The sequence below is a fragment of the Gambusia affinis genome, linkage group LG02 (genome assembly GCF_019740435.1).
Source record: "Gambusia affinis linkage group LG02, SWU_Gaff_1.0, whole genome shotgun sequence".
Lineage (NCBI taxonomy): Eukaryota > Metazoa > Chordata > Actinopteri > Cyprinodontiformes > Poeciliidae > Gambusia > Gambusia affinis.
Window position 1 is genome coordinate 28,968,790 of NC_057869.1, and position 12,903 is coordinate 28,981,692.

General features: G+C 37.8%; 1 protein-coding gene across 2 annotated transcripts; it reads left to right on the top strand.

Moving 5' to 3' along the window:
- The first annotated feature begins 7,468 nt into the window (after positions 1-7,468).
- Positions 7,469-12,260, top strand: LOC122821358. 2 transcript variants are annotated; one of them, XM_044099206.1, is made up of 5 exons: positions 7,469-7,587; positions 9,013-9,219; positions 9,315-10,391; positions 10,635-10,803; positions 10,951-12,260. In XM_044099206.1, the coding sequence occupies exons 2-5, from the start codon at positions 9,015-9,017 to the stop codon at positions 11,078-11,080; spliced, it is 1,581 nt and encodes a 526-aa protein (XP_043955141.1). In that variant the 5' UTR covers positions 7,469-7,587; positions 9,013-9,014; the 3' UTR covers positions 11,081-12,260. The 2 variants fall into 2 exon arrangements, with proteins under 2 accessions (XP_043955141.1, XP_043955131.1); XM_044099196.1 differs by lacking the exon at positions 7,469-7,587 and having other exon boundaries at positions 7,965-9,219.
- The last annotated feature ends 643 nt before the right edge of the window (positions 12,261-12,903 follow it).

A 12,903-nucleotide genomic window follows, 5' to 3' on the forward strand; every position in this document is an offset into this window, starting at 1 on the left:
CTCATTTGGGAAAATTCCTTCTTTATGCCTGAGAACGGCTTACTAGAAACTCATAAGTTTCACTAATTTGTGAAAGCCTGTAGGTTTCAGGGTCTCTGAGTCTTTTGTTTGTGTTTCACAGTTCCAGTGTCCTGGAATGCACTGGACACAATGGAATCTTAAAACCTAATCCTGTTTCAGACTTTGCCTTGTCCAGGGTTTCTACACTTTTGTTTTGTCGTTTTCCACTAAAAACTTGGGTGACTACTCATTTTTCACAAAAGGTAAGAGCATCTTGTTATAAAATAGAAGTTTATTACAGCCATTACAGGTTAGCTACACAGGCATTGCTTGCAGAGTACAATACAACAAAACATCACACACGGTTGTGCTGGATGTCTCCTTATGATAAAACCTGGAGTTTTCCTTCCAATTCCACCTGTATGTTCAGAATGTGGGAGTGAATAAAGTGAAAGAAATAAAGCATTTATTCCTCAGCTAGAAAGGTTTTTGCTGTCAACTTGCTTGAGATGGTCGTATAGGATGGATTCATACCACACACACTGCTCAAACACAAAGTTCGGGCATGTATGTTTCGTAATCTGGACCCTTCCTCCGAGGCGACCTAGCTGTCAACTGGAGGACTAGAAAATGCAACCAAAGGAAGGCAGATCTTTTCATGTGAAGCATAACTAACAGATCAAAGAACAGCAAGCGAGGTCAAGAGAAAGTCAGATGGAAGGATAGTAGCAGGGGTACTAATCAACTCAGCAGCAAGCAGGTACAATTTAGGAAAACACTCTAATCAGATGGTTGGAAGAGAAGTGGAGCATCTCTTCAAAGCATGACTTTTAAAAAAAAACGCTGGTTATTACTTGATAGTGTCATGTTTAGCCATTGTTGAAAGACGAAGAGTGAGCAGACCCAGGTAAGTAGCAAGTCTTGTTACTTTTATTCTGAGCAGGAAAACTTCTTCACACACATGGGCGATCGTACATAACAGCACTGACTTCAGCTAAACCAAGTTAAACAGAGGAACACAGGTGAACATAAATACATAGGGAGAACAACAAAGGAACCAAAAACAGCTGCATCAATCAGCACCAAAGATGGAAGGTATTAAGGAGAAAACTCAGAACTAAGACCAGGCTCATGACAGCATCTCCCCTCGCCCCCAACGGCAAAACAACCAAAACAAACTAAAACAAAAAGACTCAGTTATTAATGCCACCCTGTGGCTGAGGTAGGACGAGCCCAACAACGTCTGGAGTCCCACCAAACTGACGAAGGTCCCCGGTCAATCATCACTCCCCGATGATTTACTTGAAATGAGCTGCGTTGCGACTCGCGGTGACAGCCGGTACCGTGTGTTACAGACATTCATTCTTTATATCTGTCGGTGGGACCGACTCAGACTGCCTGTAGCGAACCGGGATTTTAGCAGCCTGATTAAGTTAAAGTCAGAAGTTTTCTCTGCAGCTGAAGCATTTCTGTGTTTAGGGTGAGGCGGGTTTTGCAAGGACAATTATAAAAATATAAATAGAAACAGTTTTTCTAACGTCAACATCAGACCTATGCTTTTATTCACAAACCAGTGTATGAAAAAAAAAATTCTTGCCCATAATTTGATAGAAGACACAGATCCGCCCCCTCCTCCTCCTCACCATGGACCCGATGTCTGAACAACATGGAGGCTCTGAGAGTCATTATTAGACTGAGGGCAGTCAGACTGTTTTTTTTTTTTACTAAATTATTTTATTTAGCTAAATATTATTGCTGAGGGGCACAAACAGGCCTTCTGACATACAGATTAAAAAGAAAGAACTTAAAAAAACTTTAAAAAAAAAAAAAAAAAAAAAAAAAAACTCAAAAAGGGCACTAGGGCATCAAGGATAAAAAGGGCAAGGGGCTCAAGTCCCCTTCGCCCCCCCCCTGCACGTGCCTGGAAGAACGCCTCGCTATATTAATCAATATCCATGCATTTTTCTTACTTATGCAATCTGCTTGAATCATATGCCAGACTGAGTGTGTCGCAGTTTATCAGAGTGAAATATGGAGAAGAAGCTTGACGCAAAGATGGCGAGGGCAGTTTGAACAAAATAAATATGATTGAAAGTACAATGTTCAACCCCACTGGTGTCCAGAAGCACTATGGAAAAATGAGGAAACAGGAAACAAAAAGACTCAGATTATTTTGTGACATAAGGCAGAATGTAAAGCATTGCAAACCAAAAATGATCTAGAAAAAAAAGTGGGAAAAAAAACACCAAACTATGTTTTTATAGTATATTGAGAAGGGTAAAACTGGCAGAACATGAGCATATAGAACAAGAATAAAAAGTTCAAGCAAAACTGGCAGCCTGCTTGCATAATGTTTTATGACTTTAAGTTAAAATTGCTGTGACCTTTGGAGACTTTGTCCTTTAAAAAGCGTTTGTCATATCGGAAGAGCCAGCCACACAACTTGTCCTATTCCTATTACTGAAGTTAATTCCTAGGCCAGTACAATTTCTTTTCCACTGAGTGATGTTATCTATATGGCATGGAACACTTTGTTGCATTAATTAAAGCATAATGAAATGATGGCGTTGGATAAGTGTGACACAAAGCTGGCGAGGGCACGGCTGCTTTAACACACCGACCAGGACCCCAGCACACTGAACAGGGACGAGTTTATGAATAATGGGGGGAAAAAATGTAAAGCACAACGAGCAATTTAAAAATAAGATTTTTTTTTAAAAGATCTACAGGACACTCAACAATCAAGAGCTAGGAAAAGCATCAATATTCCTTAAACTGCTTCTATTTGTTACTGCGTTTCTGTTACAAAACAACTTTTTTCATTAAGCGTCTTTATTATCAAAATGTCACGTTGCACAATGATATGGTCAATGGAAACGCAAATATTATCATAGTTGAGTAAAAAGTGATTGATCAATACACACAGGAAGCAGCGGCGACTAGGAAAGGAAATAAAAACTCTGACAGTCCTGTGCGTCTACATTCGTTTGATTACGTCTCAGAGCAACCGGTTGCCTTCAGAAGTTTCCCGATTGGTCAATAAACTCCACGTGTGTGTGATAAAATCTCAGCAAAAATCCAGATTTTCTGTGAAGCAGAAACAGCTGAATATGGTGTGTAGATTTGTACACATCATTTCCCCCCCAACAGGTTCTTCAACCAAAATTGACATAATGACTGAGCTGGTCATGACCTCAAAACCAAGCAGACAAAAAACTTGGCTGACTGAGTTCTGGCTACCAGCCTGATCAAATCTACTAGAAACTCGCCACTGGTCTTTGTGTGGTTTGAATACCGAGGTTCAACCGGTTCCTGATGCACGTTAGAGAAGAAGGAGGAAGTTCAAAGCCTTTCTTCTATCGATCATATCGAGTAAAAAGCATATCCCCTACTCTATCGTCTCTCCGCCCGTCTTTCCAACCATTTGGTTAGAAAGACCAACAATGATGGCGTCGTTCAGGTTCTTTCCATCTTTTCGTGTCTCTTTTTTTGTGCTCCCTGCCCTCACACTACATGAACAGTTTTGAACTTGGCCAGTTTTCTTGCTCATTTACCAGATCCTACATTTGAGCAATCAGACATTCCACCGATCCACCGCCCTACGGGCTGCTAAAAAAGAATAAAAAAATTGCACGGCATGCCAGATCATTAGGCAAAGAATCACTTTTCTACCCCCATCATAAGAGAAATGAAGAAAAACACACACACACACCCACACACACACACACACGCCTGCACATGGACTTTATGACGCCTTTGAGGCTGATGGAGTGCTGTACTGAGAGAGAGAGAAATGGAAGCACAGAATAAGTGCAGAAGGAGCAATTTGTTGTCATGTGAACCTAAAAGCTGGCACAAAAGAAAAACCAATGTGCAAGGAAAACAAACAAACTGAAGAACGTTTGGGTGATTTCACAGTCAGGTGAGGCGACTGTCTAATTATGCAAAGTTCAGCAATAAGATATTGTATTTTCAAAGGCTGAAAGTGAACGGCAAATGCTGCAATGTTGGTGTACAGAAGCTACAATTCAAAGTAGTGCACATGCAATTGAATGTACATAATCATTTTGGTTACAGCGTAGCATTTCAATATGAGAAATGCATTTGTGTGTTTTTTACAGTAGAAGGGGGGAAATCCATGTTCTTTTAATGAATGGAAATTTGGTGCATGAATAAATCTGTTTGAAGAAGCGTTCTGAAAATGTGCCATCAGCATAACTACTTTTTAACGTAGGTCCGGCATATTTTAGCCGTGGAAGACAATAAACGTTAACCTTAAAATACAGTTTGGAGCATAAACTTCTCTTAAAAGAAATGGGACAGATTAGGCATCCGGGTGTCCGACTGAGTAGAAAAGTAAACCGGAAAGAAAAATACTTTGTCTTCCAGTTTATGTGAAAGATAATTGATCAAAGTCTTACATATTTCTCACCAACATGCACCTTTGCTCACAGCTGATATAAAACTCACTCCCTCTAAACTATTTTAAGCAAATTGATGAGTGCAATCTTTTTATTGTAACGCAAAATGAGCTCAGAGTGAGAAAATATCAGCAGCAGCAAACAAAAACAAAAATAAACCAAAATGCTGCGTCTTTCTTTCAACAACAGCTCAGTTTTCATCTCCACCCACCTTCCCATCAGTTCTGATGATGCTGCCACCACCATGTTTCACGCTGGGATAGTGCATGTGCGGAAATGTTTAGGTGTTTTTCTGCTACAAAAGTGCCGTTCCAGACTCATTCGCTCAAAAGGCCTTCTTCTATTTATTTATTAATTTTTATTTAGACGTCATTTTTTTAAGTGGATGTCAATATTCTACTTCATTTCAGCGTATCTCTTCAAAAACCGATAAAAAACATTAAGATTTGTGGTCTTAGTTTAACAAAAAAGTTAAATTCTTACTGAAACTGCAAACCAGATGTAATCTGAAATGGATTGAGATTATTTTAACACAACGGCCTCAACATTTACAGTAACAGTGAGGAGTTTAGGATTTTTAGAAGTTGAGGATTTCTTCGAGCTCGACGTCTTTAAAGGGTTCAAAGAAGCTGAAGGAATCTCTGCTCCCTCAGGACGAGCGTGAAGGGCTGTGGAGTTTTGTTTCTTCAGGCGGTGCAGCATAAAAAGGGCAAATCTGTAGTGGAAATGATTACGAGGCTTGAAGATCACTCTGAAAAATCTTCCTCTGCTTCTTGAGCGCGGTGCATTGCTGCATGCACAAAATGCAAGGTAAAGCCCTGACTTTGCAGAGAGTAGAATCATAAAGGTCAAAGTAATGGAGGATTATTTCAGAAAATGCAAGGACAGTGGAGAAGTGACCAAAAATGATCAAAAGAACAGGGAGATGATAGCTGGCATGATAATTTTTTACATTTTAAGGGAGTTATGAAAATGTTAATTTTAGCATACGAAAGATGGTCATGAGCAAGCAACTGATATAATTAATATAATATTACTGAACATCTTTTCAGTAATATTTTGTTTTATTGGCTCTATTGGCCTTTAATTGACAGTAGAGTGGGAAGACTTGCAGCAAAGGTGACCAGGCCGGGATTCGAACCTGCGACGGCCGCATCGAGGACTAAGGCCTTCATATGTGGGTTATGCTTCACCTCTGCGCCACCACAAGACCCCTTTGTGATTGTTTTTGTGATTTGTTGCCATAAAATCAAAGTGTTTGTGGTACTAATTTGGAGATATTTGCACACATTTATGACTGTAAATGCAATTTTTTTTTTTACTTGTTGTGCAGATCATGGACTATTATCTGTCATCAATGAAAGCTGCAGCAGCTGTTTAGTACAAATGAAAAACTGTTTAAAATCTGCAATAAACCCCCAACTGTGGATTAGCGCAAAAAAATTGCGTTGGATTTGTTGACTTTGCGTGAATTTCCACGATATTTTTCAAGAAACTGGAGGAAATGATAGATATAATTAGGCAGTAACCAGATAAAAACTGCATCGATTTGATTGATGACATAATATTGAAGCACACGTTGTGCTTTAATGGTCTAGATTCTAGAGGGCCACACAAGAAGCTACGGCCCTCGGGCCTCGACTTTGACACATGTCCATTAAACTCTGCTGCTACCCAGAGACAAAGTCCTTTCCTCACGTTCTGTGGCAAAACCAAAACATCCGTACTTTCCTCTCCACTGTCAAAAAAAGCAAGTCGTGTCATGACGGGTGCAACACAATTTGCCTCCGCCGTCCTCCAGTGCAGTGTGAATGTCAGCTTATTCTGCACAGTGGCCTCACCTCTGTTGGGAATCAAGCAGAATATTTCTCGGTATTCATTACACACACTGTGGCTATGAAGAAGCGGTCTCATCTGCTCGGTAAGTGCGTGTTGAGAGGTCTTGGACGAGGTAAGTCATTTGATCAATACAGACACCGAGACCTATTGAGTTCAGTGCAACCCCTGCTTTGTGCTTCTCAGCATCTTGAGAGATTACACTGTAAAAAAAGTTTGTAAAATAAACAGTAAAATTCTGTTAAATCATGACAGAAAAATTTTGTAAAGCAAAACACAATGATATTTTGTTAATTAACCAGTATTATGTCGTATAATGTAGAACCGAAAATTATTGTAAATTTTAAAATATAAAATTGTAAAATAAACAGTAAAATTCTGTTAAATCATGACAGAAAAATTTTGTAAAGCAAAACACAATGATATTTTGTTAATTAACCAGTATTATGTCGTATAATGTAGAACCGAAAATTATTGTAAATTTTAAAATATAAAATTGCAAATAATACTGTATTTTGTTGTGGAAAATACACATTTTGTATTTTTAATGGAAAAAGTTGCACCCTTCACAACATTTTAACATTTCAGCAGTGTAAAACTAACATTTACATTCTGTGATTATTAAATCCAAATGAATTGGAAGCTAGCTTACCCTTTTTTTGCTAGGGAGAAGTAAGTTTGGGCTTCCCTGTTTGTCCCTGTGACCCAACTCCAGATAAGTAAGATGGATGGATGGACAATGAAATAAATGAATAAATTAATAGATTTGGAAATTAATGTGGAATTAAGTAATTATGATTCCACATTGTTTACTTCCAATTTTGTTTACTAGTTATCTATTTATATTCACTTGTGTTTTCCCACTTCTTTAGATCGTCATTTCCTCTTTAATTCATTTACTTTTCTTTGTCAATTTTGATTGATGAAGAATATGAAGAATGGATCATTTCTTCATATTTCACGACTAACGTGGAGGAAACACCTGAATCAACAAGGAAGTCATGTAGCGTACTTGCTTATTGGTACATGTATTTTATTTTTATTTATTTATTTATTTATTTTTTGCTAACACTGGATTTTTTACCTTCACCGTTGCCATTATAAGCTCAAAGTTCGGCTATTGCAAGAAAGACAGAGATAACCGCTTGGTGCTCAAGCTCTCCCTTTCGCTCGCGGAGCGGTCTGTTCTGCTCTCTAATTGGTCCGCTTACCTGGCGCCGGAAATTTGAACAAGTTCGTACAACGGTTCTCATCTCAGAAGAAGCTGAATTGAGCTCAAACCTCGACAAAGAAAAGAACGCTGTTTGGACCTCGTCAGCTTTCAGCAAATGTAAGTTAAACTTTATTTTCTTCAAACGTAAAAGGCACGGTAATTTGTGTTTCTCGGGAGATTAAATTTTGTTTTTAAGGCGTCATATTGCTTCTTGGAACAATATGCAGTAGAATCATTTTTTGCTACACCTGCAACACGTGTAACTTGTTGGGTAGGTTGAAATTGTTTAAACATGATTACATGTAGGTTTTGCTGTAAAACACTAGAATCATTGAGGGGCTATGTGTTGCATTGCAGAGTGCACAGAAACGAGCCCAGTTGTGTATTCAAATGCCTCAGCACAGAATGTAAGCGGACATTTTGTACATATGCAGCGTTTAAAACTCATTTTTACCGAGTTCACAACGTGTCTTCACAACCGAATCAGCCAAAGCCATTGTTGTTAAATTGAAATGCACCATTTCATTGTGTGGGCACCAGCTCAAAGACATTGTGGATTTGATTTGTGCACAACAAATTTCTTTGCCACAGGTTGCCTTTCTTGAAATAATAATCCAAGAATATTTGGAATCAAGAAAATCTTTATTTCCTGAAACTTCACTTAAACCAAAACATCATTTCTTGCGGCACTATCCAGCCCTAATTTTGAAATTTGGACCTTTGATTAGGTTGTGGACAATGCGTTTTGAGAGTAAACATGTCTACTTTAAAAGATGTGCAAGGCATTTCAAAAATTTTAAAAACATATGCTTGACACTATCAGAAAGACACCAGATGTTTCAGGCTTACATCTCAGCTGGCCCTAGATGCAATCAACTGCTGCTGGTCAAGGACAGTTGTGTTTTTTACTCAAGCCTCTACAGTGATGAAATAAAACATGCAGTAAAATACCTGGGATTTTCTGAAAAAGACACAAGTATTTCCACAGAGATACAATATAAGGGAACAGTGTATAAAAAGGGGCATTTCTTGGTTTCAAAGAATGATGAGTATATGGAGTTTGGAGAGCTGGTTTTAATTCTGATTCAAAATGAAACTGATGTGTATTGTGTTATGGATGTACAAACAGCTGTCTATCATCCTGATTACCATCTGTATTCAGTGACAAAACAGACTTCAAGCACTTTGTGTATTAACATAAATGACTTGGTTGACTTTTACCCTTTGACCTCTTATCAGGTAAATGGACAACAAGTTGTTCCTCTGAAACACAGTGTGTTTTCAAAATAAAAATGTCTTTATATACCATGATGGAAAGTCCACTTAAAACAGATAGGTTGATGTGAACAAAAATAATAAAGAAAAAACAGGGAGAGAAGTTTGACTAGAAATTTAAGGAAGTACATGACTAAAAAGTGTGAATTGGGCACAATATTTTGTTTGACACTAAGTATGAGTCTCTTTAATTTGTACATAGTTGAATACATGTTATATTATGGTGATCTTGTTTTTTTACCATTATTTTGTCTGATTTTATTCCAGAAATGGCTGAGCAAACATTTTTACGCAGCGCTATCAGTGAAGTGTTGCCCGATCTTACAGAGGCTTCAAAAGACATTCTTGAGGAGACTTTACAGTCAATTGGAGTAGAAACGTATGATGACTTCCAGTTCATTGTTGAGGAAGACTTGCTGTCAGCATTAAGACCAATTCAAGCCAGAAAGGCACTTGCTGCTTGGAAATTCAGATGTAAGTAAAATTCTAGAAAAGCAAAAATCAATCATTAAACACTAATATTCCTATTCCGTTCTGATAACTTATTTGTTTTTTTTGTGTTTTTGAAGGCCGGACCCCTGAAACCAGCAGGTCCTCAAGTAATGCATCACCAGATACTCCTCCATCACAGCCGTCTTTGTCCCCGCTAAGTGTGTCATCAAACTCCTCCAGCAGCAACCAGTCATCTGCAGCAGACTGGGTGGACACCTTTGAGATACCATGGGAAAAGTTCTCAGAAGAACTGATGCAGGCATTAGAGAGAGGTAAACGGCCAAGTCCAAAAATGAGGAAGGAGATGGTCAGGATTGTGGTGTCTGAAATGATGCGAAAAAGTTCTTACTTGGGTAAAAGGAGTTCTACAGAGGTTGCAAAGAAGATGGTGGCAAAATATCCAAAATCTCTACAAGATGTTATCGATGGAGATGTCATTGGCCCTGGCTATCATTCACTCGTCAAACAACTTCAATATCGAATTGAGAACGTGAAGCGATCTACAATGCCTAAAATAAGAAAGCGAAAGCGCTGCTCTGAAAACTCTGACACAGATGAAATTCCTCAGGAACAGAGAGCTGCAATTCAGGACACCTATGGGTGTATCAACTGGAATGTAAAATTCCTTCCTCTTGGAGAAACTGCTGAAAGTCAGCAACAGAAGAAGGACAAGCTCAAGATGATGTCTCTGCAGAAGGAGGCCAATCCTGAGGAGATGAAACAATTACTGAGGACAACTTTCTACTCACAGCGCAAAGATATTAACCAGGGGAAAAGCATTCAAGATGTCTTGGAAGCCTGGCCTGTTTTATTTCATGACATTGGGATGGCTGTACACTACAAGGAACTTACTGGACTTGGATTGAAGGAAACCTTCATGAGGAACATGGATATGAAGGGAAAAAGACTGCTGAACTACATGAACACTGTTTGTGTGAACAAAAACAAAAGGTTTTTCCAGGCTCAGACAAAGTTGAAGATGTTAAAGGGAGAACTGGACGGTTACTCTGAAGATGTTAAAGAGCTGATGCTCCTACTTCTCTGCTACTTCAATGAAAATGAAGAAGCAATGTTCTTCTGTGTGGAGGACACATGCCTAGCTGAAGAAGTACAGATGGAGAATGTCTCCTTGACTCCCACTATCATTGTGTGTGGTGAGTTCATTTTTGTTTTTCCAGTTTCTTTGACCTGTTGTCTTTTTTGTTGTCTTGTCCCCTTTCTTTGCCCTTTTGTCCATCTGGCATTTTGTTTAATATTGGGTTTTTTTTTCAATTCTTTTCTTATCCTTCTACTATACTAATTTTTTTTCATACTTTTCACTTAATTTGTTATGTTTTATATAAATGTCATTGTTTTGTTGTATCAGGAGTCTAAATTTATTTGTTCTTTCTCCTTAGGTCAATCCTGCTTCCATGCTAAACGATTCATGCTGAGTGTGGATCAACAGATTGGAAACAACAACATCTCCTGTTTTATTTCTGCCCTCTGCATGATGTTTGGGAGCTATTATTGTTTTAACATACATTATCCATCGGGGCTGGCGTCTACACTGGAGTTTCTGCAGAGGTATGAGTTTTATTTTTGTTTGTTCTTTTTTATAAATTGGAGGGAGTTTAATTTGACTTTTGACAACTTTTATATCTTGAATAAAATGTTTATTTCTGTGTGAGGCACATTTTGATGTAGTTTTCTGTTTGTCCTCTTTATCTTAAGGTGTTTCTTCTCAATCAACCCAGACAAGGGCAGTAAGGTGGAAGAAACCCGTAAACCCAGACTGCATGTGAACCCCCGTGTACTCACCTTGATCCAGGAACTTTCGGATTATGAGTGGCGTGATGTTTGAGAAAGGACTAAAGTCAGTGAGTTATCAGGACAGTGTTTAATCTTAACAGAGCTGAATAGATTTGTAAATGTATGTTGCATCTCACACCGTGTCTGCTGAAGTTAAAAAAGTTGAAAAGACATATTTATATTTGTTCAGTGGTTAAATTTTGCTCCATGTCAGAAAGGACAAATGAGAATTTCATTGAAAATATGTTTTCAATTAAAATGTTTATTTGTTTAAAAAAAAATTGAATTATTATTATAGATACAGTTTATATTGGGCTTCCTTGTGTTTTTAATTTGCATTTAACTGGTAAATGTTTGTTGAAATTTGATGTTTATAGATATTTGAAAATAGAATTGTTTCTAAAATAAGAAAAACTTTTGAAGCAAACAAACATTATTATTGAAATGTATACTGGAAATAGAAATTTATTGTATGTTATAATCTTCAAGCCCCCCCTCCAAAAAACAGGGTGAAAGTTGGTTCTCATACTGTTTCTGATAAAATTAAAAAGGTTGAAGAAATTTATATCTATTCAGCAGGTGCATTTGCTTCATGATGTTCAGAAAAGATGTTCAGAACTTCATTGAAAATAAATATTTCAAAGGCATGCAAGTGTATGTTTATTTTTTTAAGATTATCATAGATACAATTTATATTGGGCTTCCTTGTGTTTTAAAGTTTCCTTTAAGTGGGAAATGTTTGTTGAAATGTGATGCTTATGGATATTTAAAAATATAATTATTAGTAAAAAGAAAAAAAATTTAAAGCAAATTTCAGTTTTTCAGAAAGTATTAAAAAAATGTTTTAAATTGACATTTTAACAGTTTTAATCTGTTATTCAAAGGTATTTTATCAGTAGGACTAACTGAAGTTTTTTGTACAACAAACAAAAACTGGGTAAATCTTACTGGAAATTTTTTTTTAAATAACAGCATTATTATGATAATTCATCAGAAAAAGTTGGTTAAAATTACTTGATAAAACTGTTTTATTAACAAAATAACCCTGTTCAAATCACAGTTAAAATTTGTGCAAAACTGTGGGACAATCTGTTTATTTCACAATTTAAAACTGTAGTAATTACTGTTTGGTCAGTAAAACAGTTTACATGTTCACTGTGTTTTTTACTGAATTATTCTGGCAACCACAGCTGCCAGTTTTTTATTGTAAAAACAACGGAATTTTTTTTACAGTGTAGGCTGGTTTGCTCACACTGAACATCGCCTCTAGTGAAAGAAGAGCTCAATGTTGAGGCTCCAGGTTTCTTCTTAAAGTTCCGCCGTACTCGAGTTTTTTCTGTGTGAAATTGAAGAAAAATATGACACAGTGTGAAATGTTATTCAGCCAAGATGAGAAGTAACATATTGGTTGTCGCATGCTATCAATGTCAACTCCCCATCGCCCGAGTTCCTCCCCAGTTTGGACGGTTTGGTGCGGTGAGCCATGGCTGTCAGTGCCTGTCACTCATCCCCACAGCCTCTCGTGAAGCCGCCGGCTTAAAATGGAACCTTAACATTTGCATTCCAATCAGCATAAATGTAAGAAAGTGGAACAAGTAGCTTTGAAAGTCATCCAGCAGCGCGCATATTCAACCAAAACGGGGAAAGAAAAAGGCAGCAGCATGTGCTAAAGAGGGGAAAAAAGGAGAGAGGGGACAGCGCAAACAAGGGGGGGGGCAGGTCTGTAATATGAAAGTGGGCTTGACTGCATGTCTGAATCACTGGTGTATGTCTTTCATGAGCTTACAACTTCACACTGTGTGGAAAATCCGCCCTAGAGCCGAGGCGTTCCCCTCTGAGATCCGATCCTGCTGATCAAAGACACCTTGAGTTTAA

What these genes read in the sequence shown, in the direction of transcription:
- LOC122821358 (XM_044099206.1), top strand. Translation starts at nt 9,015, where the DNA reads ATGGCTGAGCAAACATTTTTACGCAGCGCTATCAGTGAAGTGTTGCCC. An exon ending in TGCTGCTTGGAAATTCAGAT is followed by an intron (nt 9,220 to 9,314) that starts GTAAGTAAAATT and finishes GTGTTTTTGAAG; the next exon opens with GCCGGACCCCTGAAACCAGC. An exon ending in ACACTGGAGTTTCTGCAGAG is followed by an intron (nt 10,804 to 10,950) that starts GTATGAGTTTTA and finishes CTTTATCTTAAG; the next exon opens with GTGTTTCTTCTCAATCAACC.